The sequence below is a fragment of the Simochromis diagramma genome, unplaced genomic scaffold (genome assembly GCF_900408965.1).
Source record: "Simochromis diagramma unplaced genomic scaffold, fSimDia1.1 OVJJ01000344.1, whole genome shotgun sequence".
NCBI lineage: Eukaryota > Metazoa > Chordata > Actinopteri > Cichliformes > Cichlidae > Simochromis > Simochromis diagramma.
Genome location: NW_024387375.1, coordinates 4,018,915 through 4,038,990, shown reverse-complemented (window position 1 = coordinate 4,038,990; position 20,076 = coordinate 4,018,915). Strand labels below are relative to the sequence as shown.

At 39.3% G+C, this 20,076-nt stretch overlaps 1 protein-coding gene across 1 annotated transcript; it reads right to left on the bottom strand.

The window, feature by feature from the left end:
• Positions 1–2,660: 2,660 nt before the first annotated feature.
• On the bottom strand, positions 2,661–16,637 carry igsf10 (immunoglobulin superfamily, member 10). Its single transcript, XM_040009132.1, has 10 exons — positions 16,446–16,637; positions 15,876–16,154; positions 14,188–14,317; positions 12,672–13,062; positions 11,305–12,069; positions 9,291–11,069; positions 7,602–9,182; positions 6,433–7,336; positions 5,068–5,434; positions 2,661–4,978 (listed from the first exon to the last, which is right to left on the bottom strand). The coding sequence occupies exons 2-10, from the start codon at positions 16,076–16,078 to the stop codon at positions 3,428–3,430; spliced, it is 7,671 nt and encodes a 2,556-aa protein (XP_039865066.1). The 5' UTR covers positions 16,079–16,154; positions 16,446–16,637; the 3' UTR covers positions 2,661–3,427.
• Positions 16,638–20,076: the final 3,439 nt, after the last annotated feature.

The following is a 20,076-nucleotide window of genomic DNA, read 5'->3' as shown; positions in this document are numbered from 1 at the left end:
TATGAGCAAGTGTGTGTGTGTGTGTATTCCCACAAGGCTAAAAAGGCTGTGTGTGTAACAGAATGAGAAATTTTTTTACATTTTTGTTTTGAAAGGGTTTTCCACCCATAGGCAGCAAAATATCAGCAGGAGTGTGACTACATTTTTTTCTGGGGACTTTACTTGTTGCCAAGTTTGCAGCTTCAAAGAAGTGAAGCAGACTGTGAGCTAACAGAAGAGTACTGTCTGAAACCGCTGTTGGTCAGCACCCAGCAGGGCTCTCCAGACATCTCAGTTTCCATGTTCATGCTGCTAGCATTCTAGTTTAAGTATGGAATTCATACCACAGACCAAAACTATGTCTCACCCTTCTCTGGTTTCCCTCATCTACCCACTCTGTAAACATCCCTTTTCCTTCACACTTTTTTTCACTTGCTCCTTTTCTTGCTTTTAAATGTCAGTTCCTATTGCAGGTATTTCCCATACAGAAAGATGTGTAACGAGCTATTAAGCTTCTGGATTGCCACATGTTGCAAGACCAGCTTTAGAGCAATATAACAATTTTCCAAGTCTCTGCAACTATATTTGAGGAATGAAACATCATTCTTTTAAAATACATTCCCGTGTTGGATTGTGATGATGGTTGGAAACACCGTCTATTAGATCTCTTATCAAACCAATATCATATCATGTGAAAGTGATACGAGATGAGAGGAAATGCCACACTGTGAGAACGGGCAGCAGAGTCAGAGCATAGTTATTTATGGATTTAACAATATGAACAATAGCTTTCACATAAGGTGCAATTTGATTAAATATTAAGATGAAAATACGGATTAACTACCACACAGATGTTGTGGTAGGATACTCATATGTACTGGTGGTTCTTGAAAAGAAAATGAATGGTGAAAATCCCAAAAGGAGATTCACTACATGTACAGAATAAGAAAAATGCTCTAGTTCACCAGTGAATGCATTAAATGGTAGTTAGCAAGTCCATGACACTTTTAAATCTAACTGTGTATATTAATGTTGTGTATTATAAGTAGACTGTTACAAGTTGCCACAACATTTCTAGCAGGTCATTTGATTCTGAGTATATTCTGTTTTTCCACAGTCTTCAAGGTGGCCAAGCAGTGGCCATAAGTCCACCTACCCCACTGAGAGTAAAAACAGGCTCTGCTTATCTTCTTGCAACACCGTAGTGTAGCGCTTCATGCTTGAAAAGTCTAGTTACAAAAGCTATGGCCAGCAATTGGGTCAAAAAGTGACTTTGACCTGGTGAAGGTGAATTTCACAAAAAAAACCCAGTCCTCCTCTCAGTAGCTTCTCAAAAAACCTTATTTTAAATGGTACGTGTTAGACTTCCACCCTCTTCCTTTAAATATCCAAGGGAAAAGGAGAAAATGAGAAAATCACATGTTCAAAATCCTCATAAATATCCAAGTCAGTGGAACATAAACTCCATCATTCCCTGAACATGAACTGCAAAACCAGAACTGAACAAATAAACTTTTGACCGTCCACATCTCAAGAGGGCACCCGGTGTGAATGATGAACTGTCTTTTACATTGAGGTACCATATGTAAAGAATAGGTGGTCCTTCATAACTACTGTGATTTGTATCTGTTTGTCACCAAACTCACATATGAAAGCACTTTTCTCTCAAATCACACAGCGAGTACCTCACATTCCAGAGTTTATGGAGGACAATTCCGTTTTCCTCCATATCTGCCCGGGTTATATCACACTTGTGCAGACTGGCTTTAAACTTTGGAATTTTATTTTTTCCTTTTTTATTTCTCTGAAATCTAAAAACTGCATTTATTGGCAGGTACTGAACATTCCAATGTTGAAAGTGGTGTTTAACATGATCAGCCATGCTGGTATGGTATGGTATGGTATGGTATGGTATGGTATGGTATGGCCAGTAGCTGCATACAGCATTTCAAAACATGTTAGACTGATTCATAATTAACTTTTATGTCTTTGTTTTCTTTTTGCTTTTACACAAATGGTGAAGTATACTTACTAGAAGATACAGCATTCTTTATGAGGTCTTGTATAGATTAAGATTTTCCTATTGAAAAGCATGCATCATTATGGGCAATTCAAAATTGGAGTAATTCACTGAGAAATTATTTCCAGTTGTTCCTAAGGCACAGGGCATGACTAAAATACCATGTATCTGTTTCTTTAGAAAAAGGAGACGGTGTGAATCAGCTGACATTTGCCAAGTAAGTGTGGTTAGAGAGCAAGCATAATAAGCCTTGCATAACGTGTATAGCATGTAATATATATTTTCAGATGGCAGTCTCAAGCAGCAGTACAAACTCATGTTAAGTTCACCTCCTCTGTCTTAACATTACTCATCACCTTCCAGTTTAATTTGCAGGAGCACAGTAAAATCAGAGTGCATGACAAGCAAAAATCAATGGCTCCCCTGTGGATCCTGCCCACTGACAAAAAGAGTGAAGGACTATTTTCATAGCTGGCCTGCACTTAAAATTCCAGAGCTGAATATGCTTCTGTTTGTGACTTTTTGGTGCCCTATAATTTAATACCTTTTGTATTTCTTTTATCCCCAACTGAGAAAATAGTAGCATAAAAAGACATGAGCCATGTTTTACTTTGTAAGTTCATGTTTTTTCCACATACTTTAATTAAGGAGATACTACAAATAGATATACATGGACTTTATTATTGGCATAATGTATAACATTACTGTAAATTCTCATGTACAACACAACAGATTGGTAATATGTATTAAATTCCATTGTGTTCCATATAGGAATCTATATAAACCTTAATTAACACACACACACACACACGCACGCACGCACGCACGCACACACACACACACACACAATATACCATGTCCAGTGTAAGACAAGTATCATATATATATATATATATATATATATATATATATATATATATATATATATATATATATGTATTTGAATAAACCCTTTTCCCCCACTTAAAAACACACTGAATTACTTTTAAAATACATTTTACTACATATTCTGTTGTTTTTTTAAATTTGCTGTTATGTCCAAAGGGAATTATGACCTCTTGAGGACCAACCCCCCCCCCCCCTAATGTCTGTTTTCCTGTTTGGCTACTATGTCCAACAGCAGGTCAGAGAAATCACTTTAGGTTTGGCTCTATGATTTGGCTCTGTTGCTCTCATTAGGACTACCCTAAATGAGTAACAACTTTGATTTTCCAGACCTCAGCTTCCAATGTTACAAGCAAGCAGGAGTTTCTTTTTTTAAATTCCCTTTTTTGTGCTTTGTTAATTACTCACATAATCAGCTTCTGTATTACACATGCCTTGATCTTCACTAATCCACAAGATGATAGGTAGTGTAGTGAGCAGACAATATGTGTCTGTTAATATTTACATTAGCATATGCTGTCAACCTTCAGCTATTATTTTTAATCACAGCACAAGTACATATGTGACCTTTGAATCTGTACCTAAGTGGTTTTTCGCAAGGCATTTGTATGTTCCAGAGTCTGAGGGTGTGGGCCTCTGGATGATTAGTGTACCCTGAGGGTGGAGCAGTTCACTACCCATAGGCCGCCCCTTTTCTGCTGCTGATAGAACTGAATGATCTGGAAGCTCCCATGTGATCTCTGGCTTGGGGATCCCAGTAGCAGCACAGTTGAGCTGAATAGGTCTCCCAGTCTCTGCCCTCACACTGGAGGGTGGCCCCATTGTGATCCGTGGAGGGTAGGCAATGACAATAACAGGGACAGCAAGTACAGCCTCACCAGCATCGTTTCGAGCTCTGCATATGTAGTTTCCGCGGTCATGGAGTGTAGTGTCCTGAATTATAAGAGTACCATTTTCTAGCAACTGGTAGCGTCCGAGGACTTGAGGCCGAGTAAGAGTGTGACCACCAGGAACGGTCCAGTAGATTCTTGGTCTGGGACTCCCATCAGATAGGCAGTGAATGAAGAGGGGCTCCCCTGATATGCTGCGTATGATACCCCTGGGCCTTGTCAGGATATAAGGCTTCTGCCCAATCTCCAAAATTATTAGCTTCTCTATGTAGCCCATGAGATTCTTGGCACCACAGCGGTATTTCCCAGCATCTTCTTTGTGAGTACTGTGGATGACCAAAGTCCCATCATTGTTTATTTGGTGGCGAGAACCATGATTGGTTCCACCAATAAACCGTGTTCCATTAGGCAAAGTCCATGATATCTCTGGCATTGGCTGCCCATCAGCAGAACAATTCAGAACTGTGGTTTTCCCATTCCCAGACACAATACGTTCATTGAAGGGATTATTGAAGATTGGCCTTCGGAGCATACTTGTAACCGTCAACTGCACCACCATTACTGCCTCTCCTCCATCATTTCTAGCTAAGCAAATAAACTCTGCTGTATCAGAAGGGCGGACATTACGTATCTCAAGTGTCCCATTCTGGTGGACTTTAATCCTACTTCCAAAGTAGGGTGCTGTTAGAAAGATGTTATCAGGCATAATCCAAGTGATAGTAGGTCTGGGAGTCCCCTCAGCCATACAATCTATAAGTTTCCTGGAATATGTAGACACTATTTCTTTAATGACTGTTCTGTTCTGATGGTAACCATTGATCACAGGTGGATTCCCACCTATCTCAAGCTTGTAAACTTTTCTGGTTTCTCCGCCAGGGTTGCGAGCCATGCAAACATACTCCCCTGCATCAGTTACCTTGACATCCCTAATATCCAGAGAACCATTGACATGCATTAAGTAGCGTTCATGTGATGCTGCTATTACATCGTTATTGGGAAGTATCCACAATATCTTAGGTTTAGGCTCTCCAACTGCCTCACAGTCAAAGCGGATGCTTCCTCCGGGCTTCGCTCTAGCATAGGTCTGGCTGGATGGACGCATCCTAGGGGATGCTGTAACTACAGTGATGTGTACATGCATCTCATCTTTGCCAACCTGGTTCTCAGCAAAGCAGGTATAATCACCTTCCTCTGACATTCCAACCTGGAGAAACGTGATATGAAAACACGATATATAAACATGATATATATGTATATATGTTTGTGCAGTTTGTGTTTGATCCAATTCAATACCTGGTTTAGATAAAGAGTTCCATTGTCAAACAGAGTGTAGCGACGTTCTCGTCCTCCTCTACTGCTGGCATCAGACTGCAAAGCACTGTTGACCATTGTACCATCTGGTAGACCCCAGGAGATATCTGGCTTTGGTGCCCCTGAGGCTTTACAGTCTACTTTTAAGTCCTTTCCATAGGGTACCTGCTTCTTGCTGTATACCCTAGTCTCTATCTTGGCTGGCTTCATTGATACACTGACTTTCATGAGTTGTAGAGCATCACCAATCTTGTTTCGGGCCACACAGAGATAATCTCCGGCATCTTTGTCACTCACAGTGTTAACAGTAAGAGTACCATTATCGAGGACCTGTATCCTGCTGCCCACCCTGGAGTAACAAATAAAAGAAAATTAGAGAGACAGTTGCGAACCTGGCATTAAGATAATTTGCAGAATTCCTTGTCTATGCTTATTAAGAGCAAAACGCATAAATTTGTATGGTTTCATATATTTTTTCAAACAGCTAAAATCAAAACGGTAACAGTGGAAAAGTGTCTTATCTGCTTACACCAAACAAATGTGTACAGAATGCCACTGGGGAGATATAGCAATTAAATCAGTAGCTGCTTTACATTGCCTCAGTCTTTCTGTTCTCTCTGGTGTTAGACATTGCAAATGACAATGTACCGACACACAAAGTGTTTATATAAACAGGTATTGGGGGTATAAGAAATGTGGTTTAAACGTACAATGTTTTTTTTAAAGACGTAAAATTAAGGTAAGACATGCTTGCATTATTATCACACTGAACAAGCTAACAATTAGGAAAAATATAAATGAAATACACTCCAATTCCCTTCGGTATGATGACTTTTGTGTCGGTTTTTTTTTTCAATTCTAATAGAAGCATAGAAAGAGAACCATTGTATTGAAAATATTTTCAGTTCAGTCTTCATTTGACTGTGCTGAGTTATGCTCTGAATAAGTATAGTCAATATCTGCATCTCATTTCTTTACATTTAGAGAGAATTACATGTTTTTATGTGTACTTATGAGGGACATTCAATGAATCAGTGCAGGCAACAAAACCTATAAAAAATATAAATGCATGTACTCGATTCACAATCAGTGCTTACTTTGGTAAGCATGACAGTATGCCACTGAATTGTTTTCAACAGTTTAGCTGTTTCATGAGAGGCTAAGGGCAAAAATAAGTCTGTTTTGGTGATTTTTATCCACTTTCTTCCATAGAATGTTCACTAAACCACTACAGTTTTTCTAAGCAATATTTATGCAAATCATGCACATTGAATTATTAGAATTTTGTAACTTTAATATAAAAGATAATACAATAAATACCTGTTCTACCAATGAACGTATTTTTACCTGTACCAATAGTCCACCACAGCTTTAGAAGGTAGTTTCCAGATTATCCTAGGTTTAGGGTTTCCAGTTGCCAAACAGTTTAGTCTTAACTGATCCCCATATGACAACTCAGTCAAGCGCTTGGATATCTCCAATATCTGAGGAGCAGATTCTTGTAGTATTACTGTCAGAGTCACGACCCTTCGTTCTGAACCAGTAGAGCTGGTAGCAATACATTCATATTTTCCACTGTCTGCTGGAGTCACATCCTTAATGTGAAGCGTCCCATTCTCATACATGGATATCCGTGTATCGATTACAGGCCCGTTAGATTGTATCATTGACCCATCATGGAGAACCCAGTGAACACTAGGCTGAGGTGTACCATGACCAGTGCAGGGTAACTGTAAACTGTGGCCAAGAATAGCTTGTAGCTGCTGCCGCTTCTCCTCCATGATACCTGGTGGAGCTGCCACCACCTGCAGTCGGACTGTAGCAGTATCAGCTCCAGCAGGATTACTGGCAATGCATTTATAATGACCTCTGTCATAAACAGACACATATTTAATAACCAGAGTCCCCACAGCAGATACTGATGCTCTTCCCTTCTCAGTGTTTTGACCCATGACTTGAGTACGGTTGGCCAAGATCCAAGATATCACAGGCATGGGCCGGCCCTCTGCTTTACATTTCAGTTCAACTGTGTTTCCTGCATAAGATTTTATCTCGCGCATCTTTGGCTCTAAAATGCGAGAGGGATAGGCTACCACTGAGAGGGTGATAATAAGTTTATCTGATCCATGGTCATTCTCAGCTAGACAGAAGTATTGGCCTCGATCTTTAATATTGGCATTTGGGATTGACAGCGTGCCATTGCTCAACACCTCATACTTGCCCATCCTCTCTTTAATGGTAATGGTTCTTCCTGTGGGACAAAAGAAATACAGAGACAATGAAATATTTATCTTACAAACACCAAAACATTCTACACAAATCACTTAAAGCAACTGACAAAATTTAAACAGTATTGTTACTTTATTATTGCAGCGTTTTCTATAAATGGCTTTTACTTGCACCTGACAACAAATTTTGTTTCTACATGATGCCAAAAATACTGTCACTCCCATATCTTAATATGTATCACATTTTGGTTCTGCTAATGATAAGAATGAATGAAATCATTTTTGTACCTGTGCTGGAGGAGAATTGTTTCCATGTTATAACTGGCTGTGGGTTTCCAACAGCCACGCATGGCAGGAAAGCATCAGAGTTAGACAGTACAGTAAAGCTAGCTGCATTTCCACCCACTATCTTGGGTTTGCTTGACATGACCTTTGTAGTGGGTTCAAAACCAGCATTACTGGCACTGGTAGCATCATATCCCGAGACTTGATTATAAATAGTAGAGGTGGCAGAATCCTTGTCTGTAATGTAAGGAACGGGGGTACTGATCATGTAGCCTTGCTGAGCTGTTAGAAGGATCAGTGTATCAGAGTTATCTACACTGCCTTTAGTACCACTGCTTTTTCGAGTACCGGTAGGTCTAATTCTCTCCAACACTAAACTGCGATTGGTGTCACCATTCCTTTGTGTTGGTGGTTTGATGTTGCTGTGGATTCTTGTCTGAGCAGTTGTGTAAAACCGCTTAGTTGTATGTGGTATTAGTGTAGTAGCAGGATCATAAGTGGCAGAGGAAAATAGAGGTGTCATGGTGGTAGGATAGCTGGATGAACCGCTAAATGTCCAGTCAAAGTCCTCATATAGGTCACTCTCCTCAGATCTTTTTTCAGTGGTACCCAATACTGTGGTTCTGGCATCTTTTTGTGTGTAAATGGGATTATATTCTGAAACACTTTGTTGAAAAAGTGTGGTTGCCTCCATTGTGTATTCCATGGTTGTTGCCTCTGTAGTTATTGCCTCAGTTATTGCAGTTTGTCGGACTTTGGGAATTCCAGGTTTCCTTAGGGGTCTTCTTCTCCTATTGGGCCTCCTTCTCCGCCCAAGCCTACCTCTTGTCCCACCAGGCCTCTGTCTGATTATAAGCAAATTGTCAGACAGTCTTCCAGACCCAGATGAGGTTACATCAAGATTTTCCTGCTGGGTGGGTTTGACAGTGGGTGGCGAGGGTAGAGTCTGTAATTCTGGTGGTGTTTCTGCAGTGGTATAAAACTGTGAGGAACCAGAATAACTAGTAACAGGTATAAAGTCCAAGCTGGGACCCAGTGTTGTGAACTGGAAATCAGCAGAGGATGCATCTCCATAGTCATTATCTAATGAACTACTCTGTGTGTGTCTGGATGGTGACAAACTATCAACTTTAACTAATAAGTTTGCAGAGGTAATGGGCGTAGGAGCAATGGTTGTGGTTAGGGTGCCTCTTGTTTCAGTCGTGGTTGAGGTTTTATTTGCAGTTAATGGCTTCTTAAGCCTACTGAGCATCCTTTCCCTTCCTTTGTTTCCAAACAACTTGTTCCATGGAATTTTTCCCCGAATGATCTTAGAAGTAGATGTAGTAGCGGTTGTGGTTGGGACTTTAGTTGTAGGATCCAGTTCAGGGGCAACTGCAAACGTTATGTACTCATTGGAAGTCTCTGATCTAGACTCTGCTTTGTTGAATGTGGCATCTGAAGTCATGTAATGACTTGTGGTAGAAGCAAGAGTTTTTTGCATATAAGCAGGTTTCTCTGTTTTGTGTAGACATGGACTAGAAGATGCTGTTGGTGTGACCACTGCCAAATCAGTGGTTGCTGCCTTATTATCACAGTTACAGGCTGAGAAAAAAAGAACCATGTTAAAAACATACGTGTTGTTTCATGACTGATTATTTATGCAACACAGAAGTACAAAACAACAGGTTTTTTAAGAACATGGTTTCTTACCTGTGGTCAACTGAATTTGATATGGCACAGAGGCATTCCCTTCTTTATTCATGGTGGATTGTTTAAGTTTATTAATAAAGGACTGCATGTCATGGATCCTGTTTGGTTTAATGATTCTTCTGCGGCCTTGGAAGTTCCTCCTGCCAACCTTTCCTCTGTTACTTTGGCGTGGGATTATATGGATGTGCTGCCGGGAGATGATAGTAGATCCTGCAGGCAGGCGCGGGGATTTTATTGTCTGGGTTGTATGGAAAATGATCTTGTCTTGCTGTCTGTCTGTAGCTGTGATTGCTTTAAATGAGGTTTGGCTTTCAGGGTCTGTGTGAAGGACTAGCTCCACTGGGCCTGGTTCATCTCTCATTGGAGTAACATTAGGGTCTGTAGTTGAAGAAAAAGCACCCTCTGTCGAAGTCTCTGGTTCTGCAAGTGCTTCTCCTGATAACTCTAGTTGGGTTTCTTGTGAAGTGTCTGTCACAGTAGGTTGGAGAGTGACTGGTTGTAGGTTCGAAGGTGGCATGCTGGTTCTTTCAAGGGTGTAAAAGTTGTTTGTCTCAACTAACCTTGGATCTGTAGTGAATGTAGACTGCATATATGGCTCTGTTGTTGCCATGTCTCTATTTTCCATTATTTTAGTTGAATTAATATGATTGCTGAATCTATTTTCCATGCCATTTTCCTTTGTTGCTAAAATATGTCCCTCACCAATTTGTGTGGTTGTTACTGTCTCAGTCTGCCTGTCTTGAGCAAATATTCTTTGTGGATTATCTGTTGTTGGTTGGACTATTGTTGGGAGAACAATGAGATGGTCTTCATCTTGAGCTTCACCAGAGCCAATTTCATTGTCACCAGAATAACCAATATGTGTGTTTTCATATTTTACTTTCTCATTTTCTCTACCACTCTTTATTTTTGAGCCACCCTGAGCCTTTTTCATAAATTCTGCAAACTTCTGCGGGTCTACTTTCCTGGAAGCTTTATCAAAGACCCTACTACTCCAGATGTGGCTGTTGCGGACTGACCCCCTCCTTCTCTGTCCCAGTCTACCTCCAAAACCTACTCGGCCACGTGATCTGTGTCTGGGGTAAGGCCGATCTGAAGTAATGGTCCTGGACTCCTGGATAGTTCTTTGAGCATGCTGGGAGTGGTGTATCTCACTGAGTTTGACTGTGTTTTGTGTCAAGCTAGAATCCATCGCAAACTCTGTCACCATCCCTGATCCCTCACTGTTGAAAACACTTGCTGTCATGGGCCTTTTGTCTGTTACTGTCACCTGAGAAACCAGTAGGTCAACTCCAACATGATTAGCAACTAAACACCTATAAAATCCTTGATCCCTTGCTGTGATACCCTGAATCAGCAATGTTCCATTCTTAAAAATGTTTCTGTTCCCATGAGGCTTGTCAAGCACTGAATGGTCAGGCAGAATCCAAGACACTGAGGCCTCAGGACTCCCCGAGGAGCTACAGTCAAAAACAAGCTTTTCACCCAGTGGCCTAGAGAGTTGAACACCATTGACCTCAGCCTCTTCCACATCAGTGGACAGAACTGTCACTCGAAAGATGAGGATATCTGCATCCAGGTAGTTTGTGGCAATGCACCAGTAGAGGCCTGTGTCAGAGGTATCTGCACCTCGAAGAGTGAGCTTTCCTTCAGCAGTAATTATTATTCTCCTGTCCTCACTGGAATAAGGAGCTCTGACCTTGCTTCCATCTGGTAAAATCCACTCCAAGAGAGGCTTTGGATCACCCTGGATATGGCAGCTCAACTGTACCACACCACCTAGGTCAGGAGGAAAACATTTGATAATATCATAACCGTTTTCATGCTAAAAAGAAAAGACTTTTTAGTCTTTGAAATTCTGAATTCATTTTTTTTAAAATGCTTCCTATTTTATTAGTGCAATGATCAGTATAGTTTCATACATAAGTAAATAGTTCAGTTACTGGTATGTGCAGACCTAAGTAAAAGTCACACCTCTGAGCTAGTATATTAAGCGTTAATCTCTGACTCCCACCTGTAAGTACAGTGTGCTCAGTCTTAGTTTGATTATCTCGTTTGATCATGGCCCAGGAATACCGGTCCCTCTTAGATGGTGTGCTTTCCAAACGTAGGTTTACCACAGACTGGTACTTAATGTGCAGGGTAGAGAAGGTGGTAGCAGTGCGGTCTAGTTGGAAGCTCACTTCTCCCTGCATTAACCATGCAGGAGAGGCTTTAATCTCAGCCTTAATGTTTGTGTTTATTTCTTTATCTAGATCCTTTGTTTTCATCTGAGCATATCGGTACACCATTTCTGGGCTTCTGGCCAACATTAAACCTCTCTCTAGCCTCATAGGAGAGTCACTGTAGGTGGCTAAGATCTGCCACAGTTGCTGGATGTGTTCATGGTTAATATTACACACCAAATACGTAGTTATGCAAGTGGTAAGCATGGTGACATTGTTTCCTTCTCCTTCCTCCAGGGTTTGAGTCAGGTTCTCAAAAGAAGTGGGCCGCTGTACAGTGCAGGTTAGACTGGCATCATTGTAAAACTGGTCGGTTAGGTTCATTTGTATTGAGCCTAATGGGGCAATAAAGTCCTTGGGGGAAACAGGAAAGAAGTTCCCTTCATCCAGGCTGATGTTTTTCTGCTTCAGATGGGGTTGGATCAAAGGTTTGGTGCAAGTAAAAGCATTGTTGGGTAGACGGGATAGAGGCCTTTTGTGGTAAAGCCAAGGATTTTCACAAACAGCACATAGGCCTCTGGGATATCTCCTGTCTCGCCGGCATTTCAGCACACCTGGAAAGAATTATTAAGCAGTGCAATGTTTAGTTGGATTCATGGAAGAAAAAAAAAATCACACTTTCAAACTTATGTTCCAGCCAAACCAAAACTGGCTAATAAAACTTGTGAACCGCAAAAGGTCATAATCACAATACAGAATTGCGACATTTCGGTTAAACCTTGTGTTTGCCAAGTCATAAATAAAATGTATAACTTTAGTTCTTCTGTGTCTTCATTGTTTTCTATGGCCCTCATGATGAAAAGATTATATGATATCTGCCTTCCTGTAATGTCTCTGCAAAGATTTATATGCTTCTCTTGGATATGCCTGTCTTGCTTGGGATACAATCCCATGCACTATTAGGTTTTAAGAGAAAAACATACTATGCTCAAACCTGAGTACAACCACAAATACTGCCAGCAGTTTTACCAGATGGGTCTTATTAAAGCTGGTAGCAAATATCGGCTTACAGAGGTTTAGAGAAAGTTTCTCTGGCATTAATGAAAAAGAAACTGTTTAGATTCAGTAAGTGACTTTCTTAGCTGTTAACCACGGTTCAATTTTATATGCCTCTAAGTACTTTGGGAATTGTCCAAAGCACAGATGCACTCCTTACCTGTATTTCTTTGTGCCCAAAGTGAGAACCACTTCATACGGCAATCACACTTCCAGGGGTTGCCATGGAGGAAGACATTTTCTAACTGACTGCAGCCTGAAAAAATGTCTGCTGGCAGAATGGTCAGAAGGTTGTCTGACAGGTGGATGGTTCTTACTGATGATACCTTGAAAACCTGGCTGTGTCTCAGTGTGATAAATGTGTCCGGGTGGAGCTGCTGGAGGTAGTTACCCTCCAGATTAACCAATTCTAAGTTGGTAAGCCCAAAGAAAGCCTCAGGGTTTATAAATTCAATGTGGTTGTGGTCTATGTGGAGTCTCAGCAGACTATCCAAGCCTTTGAAAGTCTCTTTGTTGATAATCTTTAATTTATTGTATGACATCTTCAGGACCTTGGAAAACACAATTAGGAAGATAGAGATGGTGGTCAAAACAATGATAACTGAAAGCCATTATGTCAATACACAATTACATTGTTTTTATAGACATAACATGAATTATTGTCAAACTGTTTATTTAGTCTGAAAAAGTGCAAGGAATCAAGGACCATCCTTCACATAACACACACAGACATATAAAATTATTGTGAATCACTCAACATTCTTTGTGAAACATGAGGCATTTACTTTTTGTGAACCACAAAAGAGTTGATACAACTCTGTTTTTACAAGTTTGGACTTGTGACACTGAAATTCTGTATTGAATTATACTGCCTGTTATTGGTTAAACACAATTACTTGTGCCTGAGTTCTTTTTTAAATTTCATTACTTTATAATTAGATTTGCAAAAGCAAAGGTGATACTTCTTAATCAATTTTGCCATGGTGAAAACCCTGTGCTGTAATTGGACAACTCTTATCGTTTTCCCCTCACATTTGTGTCGTCTTTTTATGCTTTTTGAAATTTTTTGTCATTTTGAACTAATTATGGATGGAAATGTGACACAACAGTCATAGTAAAGAAAATCAGCTGTGAACTTTTCATCCCTCCAAGCAGATATTATCTAGAAACCAGAAAACAAACCAGAAAACAAACAAAAACATATTTATGTAGGCATGCTCTACTTACTGATGTGTGTATGTCATCACAGAAATACTGAATTAAAACTATATGATGTCAGCAGTAAGGCTATTTTTGTAAACTAAAACCAAACTAAAAACAACCTTTACTGCAATTTGCAACTACAACTGATGAGCCATGTCTATTGAAACTGTGGATGTCTACAACTGCTTTCAAAAAATTCTTTGTTTTTATTGCAGTACCATTATTGATTTTCTCCAATCTTGTGTTTGACATATGCCCTCCATTCAAAAATGAAAACGAACATGTAAACTAATTTATTTAAAAATAACTAAAACAACACATTTTCAAATTTAAAATATAAACTGAAATAAGAAAATCTACTCTAGAAAATAATAACAAGTCAAAATGAAATAAAAATGAGGGTTGTCACACAAAGATATATTTTTGGATGTTGCAGTGAGGTTTGCGAGTAATTTGTTTACAAAGGATTTTACCTGTAATGACTTAAGGTCTTTGAAGGCTCTGTCTTCAGTAGTGTGTATCATGTTGCTGTGCAGCAACAACAGTTCCAAGTTTTCAAGCCCTGAAAGATCATTTTCTCTCAGGATAGTTATGCTGTTGTACCTAACGGCATAGAAATGAAAAAGCTTTGGTTACTGATCATCATTTTGAATGAGCCTTCAAATATACTTTGCAGAAATATTACTGAAATGCAACTGAAGTTCTGCACATATAACCTAAAAGGTGGGCAATGCTGGTGAAAGATCTCAGCGAAAAAAAAGCATTCATTCTAATCCAGAACCTGTCTACTCAGACAAATAAGTGAAAACACCTCACTAGGTGAACTGTAGGTATATATTGCCCTCAGTATTGACATACTGGACATTAGTATTGTGCTGACTATATTACCTGTTCCTCATTCAGGCAATTTAATTTAATAATTAATTTAATAATTTTAATTATATAATTGCTTTGGGATTAATAAATTATTCAGATTTTGATACCATAACCTGCCAAACAGCGGCTGTGTGCATACTAAAGCATCTCAGTGAAAGCTCTTGTAGTACTTTTTAACTGTTTATAGGTGGTTTTTGCATGTGTGTGTGTTTGGGGGTTGGGGTAAGGGACCTTGGCTCTTTCTCATGTTACACTACTTCAAACACATGATGGATGGTAGTACTAGCCATGCTAGGTCAGGGCCACATTTTACCATGTTGAAACATACATGCATGTGAAGACAAGTTTAAAACAATGCCAGTAAATGTTGTTGATTACTAATATTGTGATACATATTAATGAAAACAATTTATAGTGTGTACCCAGTAATGTTTGAGTTCACTCTGTATGTGTCAGCAGGCAACATGACGTGTCCTTGGAGTTGACACTTGTAGAGGAAATTAGGACTACATAATTAACTGTTAATTCTGCCTGCATTAATCCTGCCACGACATCTCAGGATGTCTGCAGTAAATACTCTGCTCCGGCCTGGTCACATTCTGAAATGAGGTCTAATTAGGTACAATAATTGAATGCACTTGTGTGTCATTTGATTGACAAATAGCTTTCCAAGCAGGCTGAAGTAGCACCAGGGCACCACAGACAGGATAGAGGTAAGGCAGCAGCCAGAGGCATTAATAGACGATTTGGTGATGAATGATGATTAATTTTATGATGAATTCATTTAGTGGCTGTGGTAACAGCTACTAGCTGGATGACAATGGCAATGGGATGCCGACTAGAGTGGTGATTTACTTCTTTGCTGGTTTTTTTTGGTGGTTATTTTTTGAGAAACTAAGCCTCTCAAAGCACATAAAACTAAACACTGCTAAAGTTCTCCGGTTAAGATTGTTGATGGCTAATGCTTGCTAGCTATTGCTTGTTAGCTAATGGCAAGATTGGCTTTGTCACCTAACCTGAGCTAATATTTGCTTGTTGATTAACCAGCTTCACAAATTGAAGCTATAAAGTTGTGTTTTCTGGAGTCAATGACATTTTAAATAAACATTTTTTATCTCAATTCTGAAAGGTTATTTCTTTTCCAGACAGTAATTATATGTGGTCTAGTTATTAGACTAAACCTGTTTGACTTGTAGAAATACTTTTTGTAATGCTATTCTGTTTAGTCTGCAGTTTAAATCACTCAGTAATTCTTCACCAAGAGTATGTGTACTTCAACTCTTACCCGAGGTTAATTTTTTCAACAGCTGGCAGGATGTGGTCAGGTATTAAAGTCAGGTATCTGAAGGTGCAGTGCACTTCAGTGGTAACATCGCAGGCGCATGGTTTGGGACAGTCAGCACTTGAAGGCAGCGCAGCAGCCAGGAACAACAAAGTCTTTAGCAACCACCTCTGCAGGTATGAAGAGCTGCACACACACTCAGTCATTGTGCACAGAGTTGGGGGCTTCAGTTGCACAGGAAATTAGAGCAAAACTTTGTCGTGAACCATTAATGAAAACCACCTGAAGAGAGAATGATGAAGATATATAGATAGAAAAAAATAGATTTCATTTCCAAGCCATTTCCTTCATTCGTTCCATTCTATTCTTGTATATTTTAATTTCCGTCTTTGCTATTCGTTGCTATCAAAGAAGAAAACTTAGGGAAGGATAAGCATTCAAGTCAAAATGTGTCCATGCAGTTGCAAAATAAAATAAAAACAATGAGAAAAATAACTCTGCAGAAGTAAAATATCTGCAGACAGAAGAATTTAAACCATGAAAAAAAGATAGCCTGTATACAGTTTCTCTCACCGCACTAAAACATCTGTAGAAACCGGAATTGCTGCAGAAGCACGAATTAGAAATTCCTAGTCAAACTGTTTAAAGTCCACATTCAGTTTCAGTAGTTCTCCAGTTTGAGTTCTTAGATGAGCACACTCTGTAAGCACAGAGGGACTAGAGTCATTTCTCTGTGAGCGCCTGCAGCAGAGCACACGCTTTAGTCTCCTCCTTCTCCTCCTCCTTTATAAACTGCAGTAATGCAGTTCTAGACAAACTACAAATAAAAATGCAGGGAGTTGCTTTGTTTGAAAGATCTCATAGACAGTTAAAGGCCAACAAAATTCTTCCTCATCTTGAGTTACTGGGGATGATATTGGAAATATTAACTGCTCTGCCAAGACAATAATTTTTGACTCATATGACCAAGCTTAGAAGGAGGTCATATGTCTTTTTGAAGAATCTGAAACTTTCCTGATATGATTTATTGTATATTTCTTTCATATTTTCATTGAATCCTGCTTTTCTGTGATTACATTTGGACCAAACGTACCCCAAACTTGTCCACACATACTCCACAAACTATTTTCTGTGAAAGTCTTTCTGTCAGATTAAAACACATTTCAGCCACAATGTGTTACACATTATAGCAGCAGCCGGTTCGCTTCCCCCTCTCCTATCAAATGGGTCATTTGAATAAATTGGTTTTGTGTGTGTTTTTGGGGGGTTTTCTTATGATAAATTCCACACATAAATCACTATTCTGGCATGCAAAGGCAAAAAAAAAACCCATACCATTCATTTAACTAGTGTGTTTTATCACAAAAGTCACTGAAGTTATACACAATGCACACAAACTGTCATTCATTTACTGTTATAATCTGTTCTCTTGTTAAGATAAAGTGGATATATTGTGCTTTTTTGCCACTTTTTATCTCTGTAGCCACTGCTCAGAAACCACCAGGTATCAGATACCATCTTTTCTCATAGGGCAAACAAAATGAATTAATGACCGTATAATAAAAATGTAATAAAATATATTATCATACTAATAAAATAATGATGAATGGCTTAAGATCTTGAGCAATAAAAGAAGCTTTTATGGTTGTGACACTCAGCAGCTGGCTCAGTTTATCAGAAACTACTCACACAAAGTGGACTGGTTTTCGTTTTCAGATACTTGTGAACTAACTAATGAGTCACTGCACTGTGTAACCTTTTAGATTCATTTAGAACCACAGAGGACGAAGAGATGATTGTGTGTTTGTGGATTAGTTATTTGTGTAGATATAGGGCTTCCCATTCATTGGTCACAGGCAAGGTTGGCATATTCCATTGGTGTTGTTTTTTAACTTGTACATCTGGATAACACACCATCACACATGGACACAAACACCTCCTCTTCTCTTCTCTTCTCTTCTCTTCTCTTCTCTTCTCTCTGTGATATCTAACTTAAATGAAGTAAATAAATTGCCGAGCAACTGTCACTATGTGATAGATGTAAGCGTGCGTTTGATTTACTAACTGGTTAGATTGTACTGATATTGTGTTCTCCCACTCTGTTGACCCCTACACTTTTGATTTACTTCCCAACTGCTGTAACGATTGGAGTTAGTGAGCCTCTCTTCTCGTCTTTCACAAGTAATCTTATACAAACACGACTTAATTAAATTATGTCAAGTTTCATGTCCAACCCAGTTAAAGTGTGTTTAATCTGCTAACAGAACAGATTTCTTATTCTCTCTTTTGGGCAGACACATATTTGAGCTAATTATGTCTTGATCCAAGTCATCATTAGAACTGAGAAGTTAAGCCTCTTCTGAGGCATGGAAAAGGGTAGTGGTAAGTGGCTTAGTGGGCTGAATAGGGGAGATGATGGGAAGAGCATAGTTTACAACAGCCTGTGCTTGCATGTGGACAGCCATGTGGCCAGTACAACAGGATTTGTTTGTTTGTGATTCTACTGATCAGAAAGTTGAGCTTGCTCCATCCTTCTTCTGGCTGAGGAAACTGTTTCTCTTGAGCTTTAATTCACTCCAGATGAGGAGCACTGCAAGGGCAGCTGTATTGTTCTCCAAGCTAAGTGCTTAAAATGAGAGGCTAAGTTAGATTTAAAGGTGGTTTTTTTGAGACTATGTTTTTTTTTTTTAATTAATGGAAAATTTCCATTTATACACACAGAAGCACCATGGTTAATGACATATTGCTGTCTTTTCTCAATATTCAGTGTAGGCTAAAGGGAATGTGGAGAAATGTTGTGGTAGCTGGTGGCTGAGAAATCTCTGGAAACACACAGCATTGGTTTTAGTCCTTCTCATTCAATGCTTGGTTTTGACTGGGGGCCCTCCTCTGAGGGGGTGAATGACAGGAATAGTGTGGTTTGAAAACAATATCGCCTGACATGAGACACTCTCTACATCCCTGACATGTTTTTCCTCATAACAACTCAGCATATTTTCTGTTTTTCTGTATCAAGAAATGTTTACTTTAGATACATCTGTGTATGTAGTTTGCTTTAAAAATGAAACTCTCTCTAATTATCTGGTCTATCTGTGTGTCTGTGATATGCAAATTAACTGATGTTTATGTGTCCACACATCTATCTGCAGGTGTGCTTTATAGAGCAGTAAACACACCGAGAGGTCTTTTTGAAAAGCTTTAGCGTCAAACAGGCTTTGTATATTAGGGAGACCGGAAAGATTGATCGTTGAATAAACCTAGAGTTTAGCAAAAGGAGGGATTACAAAATCCAGGCCATGCAGACATAAGAAAGGATAGCCAGATTTTTTTCTTACTTTGATGGAGCAATGTAGGAGAACATTTTCTTTTTTTTCTCATCTGTTCATCTGACCCTTCCAGACCAGTGTGGGTTGGGAGGCATCCATCCCCATGTCATTTAAGTTTATTTGGATACTGTCAACAAATTGCTACATAAATTTACAAGGAAAATGATTTGAAATGGGTGACATTTCACTTTTGTGGAGTCCTTGACTGTCTTTGTCAGATGTAAGCTATCTACTATTTTAAGTCATTTTCAGTCTGTTACTCTGGCATTCCTCATACACTTTGTTCAATCTTATCCTTTAGCTACTTGACATGACGTTCCAGCCTTATTTAAGCTATGGAAAAGTCTAGATATATGTTTATATTTGTAGCAGTAGGTAACAGTGAAATTCTAATTCCAGTTCCATTAGCTGGTAAGAAAATGAAATATATCCTGTTTGAGAACAAAAACAGTGTGTGGTGTAGAGTGCATTAGTTTGTGTGTTGTCTGAGTTTTCGGAAAATCTGTTGCACTGGAATTCAGTTCTGTGTTTCACTCCTGGATAAGGTCTTTACTCAAGTTTCACAAATTCTCAACAACACTGATGAAAGCGAGCCCAGTTCTCCTGACATGCCTGACCAATGTAACATTTGTCAGACTGTTAACAGCTGTCTGCTGTGAAGCTGACGTGACGTTTGGCATTTATGGGTCATGACATGGAAGGTTTGAAGATATTTGGCTCAGTCGGAGAGCCCTATCGTTTCCCATATCTTGTTGTTTTGTAAAAGTCTCTTGTTGTATAGCAACTTTATTAATCAAGTTTGCATATCATCTGCATAGATAACATGAAGGTGATTTGCTACATTTGCTACTGTAATGAGGTTTTCTGGAACAGTTTAA

Bases quoted from the DNA above. Each gene is read 5' to 3' on its own strand.
- igsf10 (XM_040009132.1), bottom strand. From the start codon at position 16,078: ATGACTGAGTGTGTGTGCAGCTCTTCATACCTGCAGAGGTGGTTGCTA. The intron at 13,063-14,187 runs GTAAAATCCTTT...GTGTTTTCCAAG, and splicing joins AAGACCTTAAGTCATTACAG to GTCCTGAAGATGTCATACAA. The intron at 5,435-6,432 runs GTAAAAATACGT...TTGTTACTCCAG, and splicing joins GTGGTGGACTATTGGTACAG to GGTGGGCAGCAGGATACAGG.